The sequence below is a fragment of the Denticeps clupeoides genome, chromosome 18, assembly GCF_900700375.1.
Source record: "Denticeps clupeoides chromosome 18, fDenClu1.1, whole genome shotgun sequence".
Classification (NCBI taxonomy): domain Eukaryota; kingdom Metazoa; phylum Chordata; class Actinopteri; order Clupeiformes; family Denticipitidae; genus Denticeps; species Denticeps clupeoides.
In genome coordinates this window covers 11,027,498-11,043,650 of record NC_041724.1, presented here as the reverse complement: position 1 = coordinate 11,043,650, position 16,153 = coordinate 11,027,498, and the positions used below count along the sequence as shown (strand labels likewise).

The window sequence follows — 16,153 nt, the reverse complement described above, 5'->3', positions numbered from 1 at the left end:
ACCAGCTGAGGAGTGGTGGATGCCATGCAGAACAAATGGGCCTGCCAAAGGGAAGCAGAGGCCCGGGAAAAGGTGAGGTGGGAGAAGGTGAGGTGTCATGTGGGATGTGATAGAGTGGAGTCTTGATGGTGACAGGGGGTGTAGCATATTAATGTGTCACAACTGTTGAGATCCAGTGCATCATTAAAAAATGCCATTTATTGCATGTATTTTAACTAACTAGCTAAATAAAAAAAAAAAACATTTTAGTTAGAGTTGCTTAATTTTTGTTGTACTGTTTTCTTTTAATCTGGCCTTCTTTAATATTTTTTTTTTTTTTCAGAAATGTATCATTTTTCTTTTGTGTATCATGCATTTTCTTTTTTTTGCAAACAGAATAAAAAGCAAAAAAATATGCACTCACATGCAGGACAATAGGGAATTAATTAATTTAAAAAATATTAATTTACCTTTCTTCAAATGTGTTCATTTTTTTTTCATTGCGTTCAGTTGTGTTTTAATTGTGTTGCCTTCATGTGACCATGAAAAAAATATTTGAATACCTGTATTAAAGGAGAAATACAAGAACTTGACATTGTGTGCAGGAAAAGATTTGTCCATATCACGTTAGCAGAATATCGCACCATAGTTAACTAGCAGCAAGAAAGTCAGCTGGATCAAGGTCATACAAGATTAACAAAAATCTGCAAGTTATTCAAAACCCAGTGAAATGTCCTCCACTGTGATTCACCAGCTACTCAAAATCTTAATTTTCAATTTTTGATAAATTCTTGTTTTTTATTTTTTTGTTTTTGTGGCAAACATAACAAAGCAATTCAATTTCTTTCCATAATTTGCATTTTACATCTGATACCAAGCACCGTATTCATGAAGAACAACACAAGCAGTTTGTGAAAAAAACGCATCTGAGAGGAGGTCAGAATTCTTTTATTTTTTTTATTTTGGAGAATTGCGATACCATCACCTCGCCTTTGTAGCGGTGACCTACTTTAGCTGTAATTATTTCCAGAACTGTTCTATTCCTATCACAGCTTCCCATGTGAAATCAAAATATTTGATTTTTCCTTCATGGGTGAAATATGATTTTTTTTAAGAAGGTTAAAATACAGCTATAGTCTGATGAGGATCTTCAAACAATCTCTGAACATCTAAGCCTGGGTAGATAAAGCATGAGTACAGATACAATGATTATCAAGAACAGAAGTTAATCGCAATGTCAGTTTCATCTCCTTTCAGGGCTATTTTTATTCATGATGACAAGCATAAAGCACCTTTTTCCCCAGACACCAAAACTATTTTAAACATCACATTTCTACATTCATTTAATTTTTCAAATAAATGTCCAGGCCATACTTGATGTTTTGTGTCCAGAGTGTAAGAATGTGAAGTAGATGGATTCATGTGCGGATCAAGGGTCGTAATTCATAGCTGCAGACCTGGGGTGTGGTACAGTGGGTGCAGGGTGCACGGGTGGAGCTCCAAGGATCAAGCTCCGCAACCCTGTTGACTTCTCCAGATGTCAGTCACTTGGTACGTGGGAGTTAGCAATTGTCTCACTGGCTACTTGCAGAAAATTGCATAAATTTGGAATTGGTTTTAGATTAAGATTAGGTACAGCAATACACAAGGGGCACACATACACTCAATAAGCATTAAACACAAGAGACACACACTGTTAACTTTGTTTATTTCACCTCTTGATTGTGTGTGTGTGTTGTGTATCTGCGTATGTGTCCATGTTTTAGTGTGTACCTCTGATTTTTGGCCTCGTCTTTAAAAATGATGTTTTTGGCTACATTTAACACAGAATTACCATAAATTCAAAGCTAAAGTATTATTCTGCTTTTATTTATAGACATGGTCAATATCCCAAAAAGTGAAAAAGAATACTCGAAATGAATGTAAGATAAGGCTTTCTGTCACACTGAATGCCCCTGCGATGTTGGCGACCTATAAGGCTCTCTTCTGAGCTGCAGAAAAAGAAAAACTACACAGGAAAAACTGAGCAGATGGGTACCACACCTTCAGAGAAAAAAAACGTTTATATGTATATATAGATAGATTTTATATTCATATAGATTTATATTTATTCCGAAGCTTTTAAAATAGTACAGTAAACACTGTTTAACACACATGATATAAACTACGGGATGTTGTATTTTTTTTTTTAACAATGCAGGTCAATAATGTCCTGACCCACTACAAAGAACAAAAATGTAATTTGGAAAAATAAAATAATAAAAAAAAATCTCCTCATCTCAGTCTTTTCTTTCTTTTCTTTTCTTTTTTTTTGTATAAAGTTGGGGAAACACCTGACCACACACACAGAGTAGAAAACAGTCAAGTCTAAAAGAGTGCTATTGCATTTATAATGCACAAAGTTTTTTCCTGTACAATTGGCTTCTCGGTGCGTATACAAACAACTAAAGGGCTCAGTGAATATTTCCGTATTTTGTGGTCTTCTTTTTCTTCCTCTTTTTTTTTTTTTTTATAAGATGTACAGTAGCACTGTAAACAGGCACACACAGATGTGAGAGGAACAACCTTCCCACTCATTTAACTTCCCAGTCCTCCTCCTGCTCCCTCCATCCACCACGCCGGGGCATGTCTTCATTCTCCTGTTCATTCTCCTGATTCACCCGTCCTGTGTTCAACTGTCTCAGTCCGGCTGAGATGCGTTCAGTCTGTTTTAATTCCGGCTGTCTTCCTCCTCCTTTGTCCGAGTCCATCTCTCCACCCCTCACCCCTGTAATAATGTCCTGGGGCTCGGGCGCATCCACGGACGGCTAAGAAAAAAATGGAGTTGAAAACTTGCTCTTCCTTTTTGTCACTTGTGACTGATTGTGCAAAAAAATAAATGAACACAAGAAGGAGAGTAAAAGGATAAGAGTCCTTCATGCGGTCTCAGGTATGTCCACACGAAAGGAGCTAGCAAATCCTTTTCTGCGCTGTAAAAAGAAAACATGGACTTTAGGTCAGAGATGCAAGTACAGATACCATAACTAAACAAAGAATAAAAACCAAACTGTCCCAAATAATATAATATAATATATAATATAATGGGTTTTTTTTTACATTGTGGTGTCATCTTATAGCAGTAGATGTAATCCGTCTATTAACTTATTTCGAAAAAAGAAGGAAGGGTCCCTTTATATTCAGACCAGTACTTGTTCATCAGGTTTAGTGGGCGTGGTCCCCAGAAGCCTTTAGTGCATTTACAACAAAACTAGTATCATGAAAGTTATTGCAAACAGACAAATGTTCACTTATGTCATGTGCATTACACATAAATCAAAACCTCTATATCGTCGAATTTGACCTTCAATCAAATTGCATTACGCAAATGCTCAGTTTGGTCTGAAATGCTTTTCATTCAATTGTGACTATTTTAGTGATATTGACATTTCTTTGACATGCCCTAGTGTAGCTGAAAATGCACTTGGAATGGCTGCCATAGTAGACATTGTCTCCACTAGTATACAAGAGTAGTGAAAAGGGAAACACAGGATAAAAAGCTGCTGTGTTGCCAAGAGAACAGGCTCCTCCCCTTTTTAAAAATTATTACAAATTTGTCTCCACGGAAATAACTGCACACAAGCAAAGTAACAAGCTTGTCCTTTCCTCTGTCGGTTTATTTCAACCAATCCAGAACACATAAATGATACGGCATTATGGGACATGGCCCAAGCGCTGCATTTTATTCAGCACCAGCGAGAGTCCGTAAAGATGCAAACTCCACCCACGCGAGACCACAAAGCCCAATTGCAGCATTTCCCCGCTATTTCCGTCCTGTTTGTCAAACCAGCGGGGCTGTCATTCAACTCCTGCAGCAGCGCTGAATGGCTTCCCCGGGCCTGTTTATAGCCCACAGAGCGAGCGCGGCAAGGCCTGGCGTCCCCGCGATAATTACATATAAACATATCAACAGACTTCACTCTCGATTACCGCACTACCTACATGAATAATGTTCGTAATAAAAAAAGGGCATTACAGGAAATCCCACGGTTCTCGGACCGGCCATTATCTCCACTGTAATGGACGCTGGAAGGTTACAGTCATTATATAAAATATCACCCTGGGTTTTTTTTTTTCAGCCACCACGACTGCGCCTCGGTGCCATTTTAAGACCCAGCGGGGGGATATGCCAAGAAATATGTCTGCACTCTCCTGGCCATTGGAAATTGTTTTATTTTATTATTTACCCCAGGTTCTAGCGGATTGCAGTGTTTTAACATTAAATATAAAAGCGAGGGAATAATCTCAGTTTCATTCTCTTAGGGAGATTTGAACAGCCAACGTTTTGCCGTTAATGCGCGGTCACCAAGAGACCTTTGAAATTGCTGCAAAAGGGTCGTTGCTCTCCACGGAACGTGCACACTCACTCACAAAACAGTAGCAGAGCTTCCTCCAGGCCACACAGCACAGCAACAAAGGGCAGAATGAATGAAGAAAGGAACATCAGAACATAAAGGGGTGGATGAATGGCATATAATGAAGGGATAAAGTAGAGATGGAGGAATGTCAAGGTTAGGGATGAAGAGAGCGAATTCTATGGCACTTCGAGCCATGAGCAGGTTTGAAGAAGAGGGTGGGGTTTAGTATCTTTGAATATTAGTTTTCTTTCAGATTTGCCCCATCCCCCCTTTTGGTCAACAGGTCGGATCTGAAGGGTGGAAGGCTCGGCCGAGGAGCCTCTTAATACTCACACAAATAGACGGGTTTGTAAGGCACGCGCGAGTTTGACAGAAGTGCATCGAACTCTTTCCTCTCTAGGGTGCCGTGATGGTGAAGGTGGTTTTGGTGGTGGTGGTGGTGGTGGAGTGACGTCTCTTTGCCAAAGGTGGAGAATGACTTATCCCCCGGATGCACCTCGCTCTCAAATACCTCAGTGTCGGGGACCGAGTCCATGCCTGGCACGTGCAGGTTGCTACGGTAGTCTGCGCCTTGGCGCCCATCAGTGGGCACGAAGGTAGGCATCCAGCAGCGGTCTGAGTGGCCGAGCGCTTTACACTCTTCTGTGCAGTTTGAGAAGAGGTCCGCACCTGCAAACACAGAGAGGGAGGTCAGGATGTGTCTACAGAGCGTCCTAACACCCGCAGGTCATTTGGTCACTTGCTTGGGTCGGAACTCACTTGACCCTGCAAACTGAGAGCACAATGCAAGATCAACACAGAGCGTACAAGATGCCCCGAAGCCTATGACTTACACCCTGGAGATCCAACCATCCACATCTCATATCAAAAATGAAAATGCTGTAGTTCACTGTCAGTGGATCTCAAACTTTTTCACTATTATAAAAACCCCCAACAGCCTATGTACCACAAATTGAAAACCAAGGAAATAAATAGTATCATGTGACAAACTCAACTCATCGCAACACCTATGGGATTTCTTGGGGTGCAATTTTAGGCACCAGCATCAAAACTCAAAATGTGTGACATTAAATGTGTAACATTATTTGCCGCCATCTATATAATATAATTTTTTGTCAAGTAAGAACCATTTATTCAATGTGATACCGAAACCAAAGGATCTGGGATAAAAAAAGCCTTGCAATCTTACACAGTCACTTAATGTCACTTTCTTTTTCTTTGTCCGTAATTTGTCACCCGTACAAACATTTCCAGCCATTAAGTGTTCAGCCATGACTTCCTCAGGCGTTCAGTAGACACTCAGTTAAATAACAAGCTGCACCAGCTTCAAACGAAAAAGCCAAGCGCTTGATATTGACAAATTTGAGAAGCGTTTGAAGAAAAAGAAGAAAAAGCAAAGCATGACATTAATGACTTAATTTGAAGCTGTTAAAGACCCCCGGGCAGAATTTGGACAAAATGAATTTCGCTCCAGAGACTCAAATCATCCCTCCCCCCCCAAAAAAAAAAAAAAATTGTCTTTTCTTCATTGGAGACAGACACAAAATGCTGAATAACCGTGATCAAAGCAAATATAGAACAGGCACACTGTCTCTCTAACACACACACCGAGCTCAGTGTGAGGAGTCAAATCTTTAATTCCTCCTAGCAGGGTCCTCTCCTCTTCTCCTTGTGAGATCAAAGGCGGCCTGTGAGATGAGGCAAGCCCGCTGATAAACCCAATTCCCCTCTCCCCCATTCCGCTTCCTGACGTGGGGATGCAGGAGTCACACCCCAGCCCACACCACTTTTTTTTTAAATAGACAAGAACAAGGGACTTTTTTTTTTTTTGCAGGAGGAATCAAAGGAAGTGGAGGGATGGGACTCCAAAGCTGCAAAATTAAAGTCTTTCTAATGGCATCTTGCTCATTTGGGACGATTTTCACATTGAAGCAGTTATACCAAAAAAAATTAATAAATAAATTTAGAGATTACCATATATTAGTCATAACCCGTGCTACTGAGCAGAAAAGCTGATGTTTATGGTAATGTATTATCCATTAGAGTAATTTTTTTTAATATGTTCAGCAGCGATTCTGGAGATGCATGCTGAGCAAGGCTGTACTGCCTGCCTATGATATTCTTCTTTTTTTTTTGTTTACTTATGGTAATGAAGCTGCATGTTCATGGATCTGTAACAAATGCATTGTTGGGATCCCTTTGTATCTCATGCATACCTACCCCTATCCCAAATTTATACATTTCTTATTTTAGCAAAACTACACACCACAACCATCCATTTATCAGTAATCTCACTCTCATTTATTTATTTATTTTTTTCAGAATTGCAGATGAGACATATGATGAAACAACAGCTGAAGCGTCGCGAGCCAGGAGTGGGGTTGGGAGGAAAAAAAAAAAGAAGTTTGGAGCAGAAGTGTGGCGGGATCCCTCTCGGTTAAGCCGCGGAGAACTGGATCCCAGCAGGCTGCCAGCGAGGCTAATTGGAGCTGCTGAGTGCGAGACGAGGGCCGCTCCAAACCCCACTCAGCCAATCCTCCCCGAGATCCTCCTTCCCCTGCTCTCCAAATGACTCTGTAATTAAAAACCTCTGGGATTACCGAAGGCGGGCTCGAAAATGCATGTTGACGGGCGCAGGTTTGCGTGGAAGGTGGTCATTTCGGTGGTTGTAGGGCGAACGGGGGGGGATAATCCTCAATCTAAACGACCTTCCAGACGGTGCCCGACCAAGTCAGCACAAGAGGAATTTGGGCTCGTCTTACAAAGAGGATTAATGAGGCAGCAGGCACGCCAACAAACCGCAAAAACACAAGCGCCTTCTGACAAGTGTCACACACTGTATTAGCCCCTAATCCACAGAGGAAACCATTATTTTTTTATTTTTTTTTACTGCTCATCACAATTTTAATAAAACGATCGGGGTCAGGGCGGAGCAATAACAAACTGTCCGCTGTCCGCAACGCCACGGAGGCCTCGCGGGCGCTGACGTGCGGGACGGTGGCTTGGCATTTTCAGACGCAGAGCGAGATAAGACAACCGACGGGGCCCCGCTGCAGCGGCCAGGCACACAATCGCACATTCTGAGACATTCTGATATTTTCCTTGACATTTTGATAAAAGAAAGAAAAAAAAAAAACTCTGGGGCTCCGACGAGCACCGGGCCCGTTTCCGGTCACGCCAATCGTTACGGGACACGAGACTCTAGTTCATCTAGAGTTATGTCAACAAGCCATGCAGTTAACCAACCAAATTTAAAAACCAATTATGGGATGAAATAAGGAATGAAGTAAAGGAGAAGTAGGGGTGCGGGCAGGACTGGTGGTCAGGGGGAACCCTGTCGTTCTCCAACGGCGTCTACAGTTTAAGATTCCACTCAGAACATAAGAAGTGTAAACCGGGGTCTGATAATAACCTTCATTTGCTAATTGGTATGCAGGGGTCTGGAAATAAATTACTGATCAGCGAGCTGTTACTGGGGTGATAACGTGAACGGAAGCTTAAATAGGGGATTTGCTCCGACGTGGCGGCTCCTGAGAAGAAGACGGGGGAAAAATGGAGGGATGGCAAGAGAAGGAGAGAAAGAGAGGGAGAGAGAGAGAGAGAGAGAGAGAGAGAGAAAAAAAACCTCTGTGCAGCTTCCCGTTGAAGACCTCGGAAAAAAAATCCATTAGCATTAGGCTACAAAATGGACTGAACATAGATTTAATCTTTCTGGCACAACAGTTGAAATATATATGTTTTGTGACATTAATTACATTGTAATTAATTGCATTACTTACTATACCATGACATTACATTATTCTCCCTGCTTGCCATTTAAGTGTGTGTGTGTGTGTGTGTGTGTGTGTGTGTGTGTGTGTGTGTGCGTGTTATTCCACGATTCCCAATATCGTATCAAAAAAAGGTATAATAATTGCATGAAATATAAATGAAATAAAAACTGTGATGTCCCTATCTACTACATGTGTGTACATTAAATACACATATGCATGTACAGATGTGGATTAATATGTGCTGTCATTCCTCATTAGCTGCATTATTTTTAGATCAGCCCACCACCGTGCAAGAACAGTTGTGCGCTGGTTCACTGTGGAATAACAGTAAATAGTGCGGTATTGAGCGTCGACACTGGTGACCTCCTGATTAAGCGCTTTGGTGCTAATGGCAGAGAGCGAGAGAGAGAGAGAAACTCTGGCCGCCCAAGCTACTCGCACAGCATTTAACCCAATGAAATAATAATAAAACAAAAAAAAACAATATGTTTAAAAAGTAAATCCAAGAGGATGATAATCTGATCCCCAGAGGATCCGCCAGTACTGTGAATGATGCGGCAAAGCCAAGGAACTCAATCCTCTTCTATAAGTAAGAGTGGCAAGCTGCTCATTCAATTAACCTAATCAAACAAGACAAGATATTAAAATAATATTAGTAATAATAAGTAGACGGCCCTGCGATCTCGCAGCAACAAACGTTCCAGAATAAATAAAAACCCAGGCGGCATGACAGATTGACTCTGGAACGCCGACAGATGGAATCTGCGCCACGAACGTGACCGACTGACCAAAAAAAAATATATATATATATATATAAAAATGGAGACCAAGCGCTCATATCGCCTATAATTTACAGGCCAGTAAGTAGCCGGGGAGGCGAGTGGTACGCAGCATATGGTGGCGAAGAGCGCTGACAAATGAAGGCTAATGAGATGCATCTCTGCGGCTTATTGTTTATTTGTACACAGCCGTGCCGTAATTACGGGATGCGCGAGGTGCCCCGCTGTCGTCACCCGTGTCACCTCGCCTCGCGGGGCCACCTGTGCCCTTTGTCTGTGCAACCGTTCGCCGAGTGCAGGTGGAAGACAGGTGAGGGGTGCGGGTGCCAATTGGGGAGGCAAAACACTTCATTACTGGCCTGTTTTAGGAACCCAGCGTGGGGGCGTTCTAGGTATGGAGCAGATAAACAGGCCTGGGGCAGAGGGGGCGGGGTTAGCGCAGGAGGGGGAGGAGGAGGGGCGCACAGTGAATGAATCGCTTGATTGTTCGGGGCCGCGGCCTATTTGGTCCCATTCCCACACCGTCAGTAGACGGCCTGGTCGGGTCCTCTTCTAAATTCCGTCACGTCCCGCAGCGGAGAGGCTATTGGCCTCATTAAGCCGCGCATTTACAAGCAGCAGAATTATCGTGGACGAGCCTTCTGTCATCTCAAGTGCAGAAAAACTCACAAATAAGTGAAGTGATTGTCATTGTGAAACACTGCAGCACAGCACACGGTGACATGGTGAAATGCGTCCTCTGCTTTTAACCATCCCCCTTGGTGAGCAGTGGGCGGCCAAGACAGGCGCCCGTTGGAGCAGTGTGTGGGGACGGCACCTTGGCGGATCGGCATTCGAACCGGCAGCCTTCTGATAACGGGGCCCCTTCCTTAACCGCTAGGCCACCGCTGCCCACCAAAAAAATAAAAAACATGTTCTGAAACTCTCAATGTGAGTAACAGGTAAGGATGTACCTTACTATGCATAGACATATATAAAAATCTGTTTAAAAAATGGTACAGTCCCGCCAGAACACTGACGACCACGTCTAAAGAACAAAATCCAATGCACGTTGCAAAGTTTTCATCCTTTTCTTTTTCAGAAAATCCCTGGAAGCTAACTCTTGCTGCTAAAAAGGCGTCCGTTATAGCTGTCTGATCAGCGTAAGGGCTTGTAAGACATGTATTGTCACATGGTGGTGAAGATGAAGAGCTGTTAGGATATTAGCAGTTTTTGGACAGTATGCATATGCGACAGTGGCCGATACTGATCAAACTTGCAGAAAAAAAAAAGTTCGGGAGAATGAATTTGCGATGGCGACATCCTGGAGGAGTTGAGAGACGCCCGGTTAGATGAGTACGGTGCGAGCGCTGTCCATTTCAGAACCACACCTGCGCAAAAAAAAACCCACAGGAAACCAAGCCAATCAGGTGCTTGTTACCTGAAGAGTGTCCCCCTCGGTGCGTGGCGTCGTGGTCACTGTCCCCCTGCTCGCTGTCCCCGTGACCGCTGTCTTTTGAACTGACGATGTCCGCCTCCTGGAAGGCCGAGCTGCAAACGGCAGAAGAAAAACAGCCAAAGTGAGTTAGGCGCCACCTTTTTTTTTATATACATTTATTTGTTTCATTATTTACTTCATTTCAACCCGGACACAGCACAGTTTTCTAAATCCGCAAAAAAAACAAAAAAAACAAGGTCTCTGAAGACAGACACGTTACATAAGCACCGCCATCATCCTCCTCCTCCTCTTCCATTGGCGTGGCGGGTTTTCTGGGGCGTGGATAAAGCACGACTCACCTGTTCACGCGCCTGGGTCTGTCCACCAGGTAGCTGAGCTCCGAGCGCTGGTGTTTGTTCTGAGAGTTAGAAAAAATGGGGTTATTTCCACTAAGGTGCCTCAAACCGTGTCCATATTCCTTCTGCACATCATCAAAACCATCGGAGCACCAGAGGAGCATGTACACTGTGTAATATATGTAAATGTATGTACCGACTCCAAGAAAAAAAGACTTATGGAAGACTATGTCCTTGTGTGTGTATGTATGTGTGTGTGTATATATAATTATTCCAAAAAGACATCTTTTTTCTTTTTAATGGAAGAGGCCTGTCTTGATATAGATTCACTCTACGTCACCGTTACATGCAGGCTGCACTGCTACCATGTTGCACTGCGCGGACCGTCAGGCTGCGTCACTCCGAGCCGAAACGTTTCTGTTCTTTCATCGTCGCCTTATTTCGACCATGAGTACAGGGCACAGCGAGCGGAGGTCTCCGGCGAGGCGGCAATAGACGGCGCTTTGTCCCGGCGCGGCTTAACGGGGTCGTGCCCGGCGTGCGTAATGGAGCGCGGCGCAGCGGCCATCTTCCCCAACTTTATCTCTTCCCCTCTTTACTGACTTTATTTATACATGTGCATATAATGGAGGCTGGAGAGGGCGGGGGTGGGTCTCCAACCTGTTGGCGTGTTTGGCATTTTAAAGGCCTGCTGATGCGTGGGGGACGTCGTGCGCTCCTCCCCGGAAAAAATCATATCCCGATTTCACGGCCGCTTGAAGCCACTTCGCGCAGCGTATGCTGGGTAAGGACGGGTAGGGTGTGTTCTTTTTTTTTTTACATCATATGATTACACTTAACGGGCCTTTACGCTGAACCGATAACCAGGTCGCGCAATCTCGGCCACGCACGTCCTGCGCCTTCGTTTGGATCGGTGTGGGCAAACAAGGACTTTACAACCGTTCCGAACGGCGACGACGACGTCCGGCGCTTCACCGAAAGCAATTTTAAACGGGATGTGTCGCGCTTTTATGCCTCATCCGAGACGGGAGGCCTGACGCTTTTTGCACCTCGGACCGTTTACAAAAGATGGATGCGAAGGGTGTTGTACAGGGGCGGGGCTCTCCAGCCCAACCGACACGTCAACAATTCACATTTACGGCATTTATCAGACGGCCTTATCCAGAGCGACTTACAATCAGTAGTTACAGGGACAGTCCCCCCCCTGGAGCAACTTACGGTTAAGTGTCTTGCTCAGGGACACGATGGTAGTAAGTGGGGTTTGAACCTGGGTCTTCTGGTTCATAGGCGAGTATGTTACCCACTAATTCACCAATAAGTTTACTGATCCCCGGGTCAGGCGCCAGCTCCCGGTAAATACCACGTAACGGTGTCCTCACCTCTCCGGACAGGATGCTGCCGTTGGATATGATGTCGGGCTGCTGCTGGTCCCCGTAGCCGGTTCCGTGCTCGGCGTCGCCGGCGCGCGACGGCCCGCAGGCCTTGAGGAACATCAGGTCGGTCTTGGCCGACTCCGGGGTCAGGCACACCTGGTAGCAGTAGTTCTGGCTGGCGTGCAGCGAGGAGCCGAAGCCGCCGGACTCCTCGACGGGCACCTGGGCGGCGCCGCTGACGCTGACGCTCGAACCGGCGGCTGCGGCTGCGGCGGCGGCGGCGGCCGAGTGCGCGCTCTGCACCAGCATGATGTCCGACTTGCTGAGCTTCTTCTTCTTCTTGCGCGCGGCCCGCGCCTGGCGGCCGCAGCAGCAGGAGCCGCCGGCCGCGCATGCGCCGTGCAGGCTGAGCTTCTTGTCCTTCTGGCAGCGCACCGCCAGCACGATCATGGCCAGGAGGAAGATGAAGGAGACCGAGCCCAGGGCGATGATGAGGATGAGGGTCAGGTCCAGGCTCGCGTCCTTTGCCTTCCCGCCGCCGCCGCCGACGCGCTCCCCCTCGCGCCCCTCCGCCACGCTGTCCACCAGCGTCACCACCACGCTCGCGCTCGACGACAGGGGCGGCTGGCCGTGGTCCCTCACCTCGATCAACAGGTCGTACAGCTGCTGCGCGTCCCGCTTGGCGGACACCCTGCGCGCCGTGCGCAGCTCGCCCGTGCGCCAGTCCATCCGGAACACGCCGTTCTCGTTCCCCTTCTGGATGCTGTAGGACAGGCGCGCGTTCTCGCCGTCGTCCGCGTCCATGGCCACCACGCGCGCCACCAGGTAGCCCGGTTCGGCCGAGCGCGGCAGCGGCTCCCGCGCCGTGCCGTTTCTGCCCAGGGGCGCGATCACGGAGGGCGCGTTGTCGTTCTGGTCCACGACGATGACGTTGACGGTGGCGTTGGAGGACAGCTCCGGGGTGCCACCGTCCGTCGCCTGGACCGTGAAGCTGAAGTCCTTCAGCTGCTCGTAGTCGAAGGAGCGCAGCGCGTAAAGGGCTCCGCTCTCGTTGTTGATGGACACGTAGGTCTTCACCGACATGCCCTGGATGTCGCACTCCAGGATGGTGTAGTTGAGGTGCGCGTTGCGTCCGACGTCGGGGTCGAGCGCGCTCACGGCGTGGATGTAAGCCCCGGGCACGTTGTTCTCGGTCACGTACACGTCGTACACGGGCTGCGTGAACGCGGGCGCGTTGTCGTTCTCGTCGGACACCTGGACCTTGATGGACTTGCTCGTGGCGAGGGACGGGTCGCCCTTGTCCCGCGCCACCACCGTCACCGTGTACGAGTCCGCCGTCTCCCGGTTCAGCGGCCCGTCCGTCACGATGGTGTAGTAGCTCCGGAAGGAGGTCTTGAGCTTGAACGGCACGTCGCCCAGGATCTCCACGTGGATCTGCCCGTTCTCCTCCGAGTCCTTGTCCGTGGCGCTGAGCAGCGCGATCACGGTGCCCGGGGCGGCGTTCTCGCTCACGGACTCGGTCACCGTGCTGAAGGTGATCTCCGGCGCGTTGTCGTTCACGTCCAGCACCTTCACCAGGACCTTGCAGTGCGCCGGCACCGCGTTCGGACCCATGTCCTTCGCCTGCACGTAGATCTGGAACAGGCTGCTCTCCTCGAAGTCCACGTCCCCGCGCACCTCCACGCGGCCGGTGCGGGCGTCCACGTCGAACAGCTCCTTCGCTCGGCCGGAGATGTGGTTGCTGAACGAGTAGACCACCTCCCCGTTCGCACCCTCGTCCAGGTCGGTGGCGTTGAGCTGGATGACCAGCGCGCCCTGGGGCGCGTTCTCGGCGAGGCTCACCGAGTACACCGGCAGGTCGAACACGGGCACGTTGTCGTTGGAGTCCAGCACTCGGACCACCAGCAGCGCCGTGCCGGTCCGGGGGGGCTGGCCGCCGTCCACCGCGGTCAGCACGTACCTGTGGACCGCCTGCTGCTCGCGGTCCAGCGGCTTCTCCAGCACGAGCTCCGCGAACTTGTTCCCGTCGCTCTGCGTCTGCACGTCCAGGTAGAAGAAGTTGTTGGTGGTGATGTCGTAGGTGCGCAGCGCGTTGCTGCCGACGTCGGGGTCGAACGCGCTCTCCAGCGGGAAGCGGGTGCCCGGGGTGGCGCTCTCCGAGATCTCCACCGTGATGTCGGTCTCCGGGAAGGCGGGCGGGTTGTCGTTAATGTCCACGACCTCGATCTCCACGCGAAAGAGCTCCAGCGGGCTCTCCAGGAACACCTCGAGGTGCAGCAGGCAGGTGGCACTCAGGTGCTTGCAGATGCGCTCGCGGTCGATCTTCTCGTTCACGTAGAGCACGCCGGTCTCCAGGTTCACGTCCAGGTACGGCGTCCGCGAGCTGGGCACAGTCTGGAAGCGGCGTGACGCGAGCTTGGTGAGGTCCAAGCCCAGGTCCTCCGCGATATTCCCCACGAAAGTGCCGTGCTCTGCCTCCTCGGGTACGGAGTAACGGATCTGCGACGCAACGCCATCCGCGAGACACAGCAGGATCCAGACCACAATCATCTCCAAAAAAAAAACACGCAAAATCCCCCAACAAGTGCGCGTGGGCTAAAAAAAAAAGAAGAAGAGAAGAAGATGAAAGCTATTCCGAAACTGCCATCTCGCCTACTCCACTCTGGCTCGTGGAAAAAAGTGCAAATGTTCCCATGTAGAGCTGTCGCCGGATCCCCCCACTCCGTCAGAAAAATAAAAATGAAACGATAAATTAACAAAATGAGGTGTTACACGGAAGGAGTTCTCTGCCGAAAAAAAAAAAACAAATTAAAAATACTGAGGATGGGGGGAATAAAAAAACATCAAAAATCCATAAATCCGATTAATCGCGCTTATCGGTTCGGCCCGTGGTCTCCGGGATCCCTTTAAAATGGCAAAAAAAAAATGACCGCGGTAATTATTACTTTTACTTCGTATGACGGGACTCGTATGACGGCGCTCCGACGCTCTCGGCTCTTGCAGTACTGCCGCGGCTCCGCTCAGAGGCTCGCTTTTGCCACGGCCCCCCTCGACCGGGCCGACCAATCACAGGCCAGGAGCGCGCAGGGCGCGCCTGCCATTGGTCAGCCGTCAAGCCAGTCTGCCTCGCGTCACCGTGTCGGTGGGGATGGCCCCGCCCCCGAGCGCGGATGCAGCAGGATCTCGTCTCGCTAAATCGAATAGCCGTTGACCGCGACGTTGCCAAATCCGCTTATTTTAAACGACGGACGTTTATGGAACGTTTATTAAAATATGCCAAAAAGACGCGATTGTCTTTAAATGTGTTGAAGAATGGAAATTAAGAATAATTTATTTGACCTCAGATGGGTAATACCGAATAACATACAGCCCTGTATGTTTAAACCAACAAGTAAATCTGTGAACATGTGAGTTTTGAATGCGAGAACTTTACATCGGTGTTTTACTCTTTCTTTAGGATAGAATTTACATACAGTCTCTTTATTGTTGAAATTAAAGTCCCGAGGTTTTTTTTTTTCTTCATTACAAGATCTGGCAACACCTCAGATGAACTGGAGAGCAACGGAGAAGAAAGTTGCGCATAAAACCAAAAAGGAGCAACATCATCGCTCTCTTTCTTCCTTTCTCTCTCTCTCTCTCTTCTTGTTAAACATTAGTATTGATTGACGCGCCTTCACGGTGCTGCCACAATTGTCTTAATTGCGGTCTTGGCGAACGTTCAAATGCTCATCTGCCGATTTGATTAATTCGCGGGTCAGGTCGCGGAATAAACGCGTTCAGTTTACTACAGTACGCCGCAGTGCTCGCTGTCTGTTCTCCTAATTCTGCATTTTTAATAAGTTCGCGGCCGCCAACTTATTAAGAGTCGATATGGCCACGAGTTGCTCCCGAAACGGACGAATTAAATCGCGGATGTTTAAGTACTAATTAAATGAGAGGGGGCGGGGTCAAGGGTGAGTCCTGCCTCACTGGACAGATGTGGCTTCTTTAGCCTAAATTATAAGGTATTTTTAAATGAATGGCTTGCAAGCCAATAGCGCGTCGAAACAAGAACCAACTTCTCGTTTTCTTAACGTTTATGT

At 47.7% G+C, this 16,153-nt stretch overlaps 1 protein-coding gene across 2 annotated transcripts; it reads right to left on the bottom strand.

Annotated features, from left to right (window-relative positions):
- Positions 1-1,670: 1,670 nt before the first annotated feature.
- Positions 1,671-15,066, bottom strand: pcdh10b (protocadherin 10b). 2 transcript variants are annotated; one of them, XM_028960189.1, is made up of 5 exons: positions 12,078-15,066; positions 10,702-10,760; positions 10,346-10,455; positions 4,707-5,042; positions 1,671-2,948 (listed from the first exon to the last, which is right to left on the bottom strand). In XM_028960189.1, exons 1-5 carry the CDS (start codon positions 14,619-14,621, stop codon positions 2,929-2,931), a joined length of 3,069 nt encoding a protein of 1,022 aa, XP_028816022.1. In that variant the 5' UTR covers positions 14,622-15,066; the 3' UTR covers positions 1,671-2,928. The 2 variants fall into 2 exon arrangements, with proteins under 2 accessions (XP_028816022.1, XP_028816023.1); XM_028960190.1 differs by having other exon boundaries at positions 4,885-5,042.
- Positions 15,067-16,153: the final 1,087 nt, after the last annotated feature.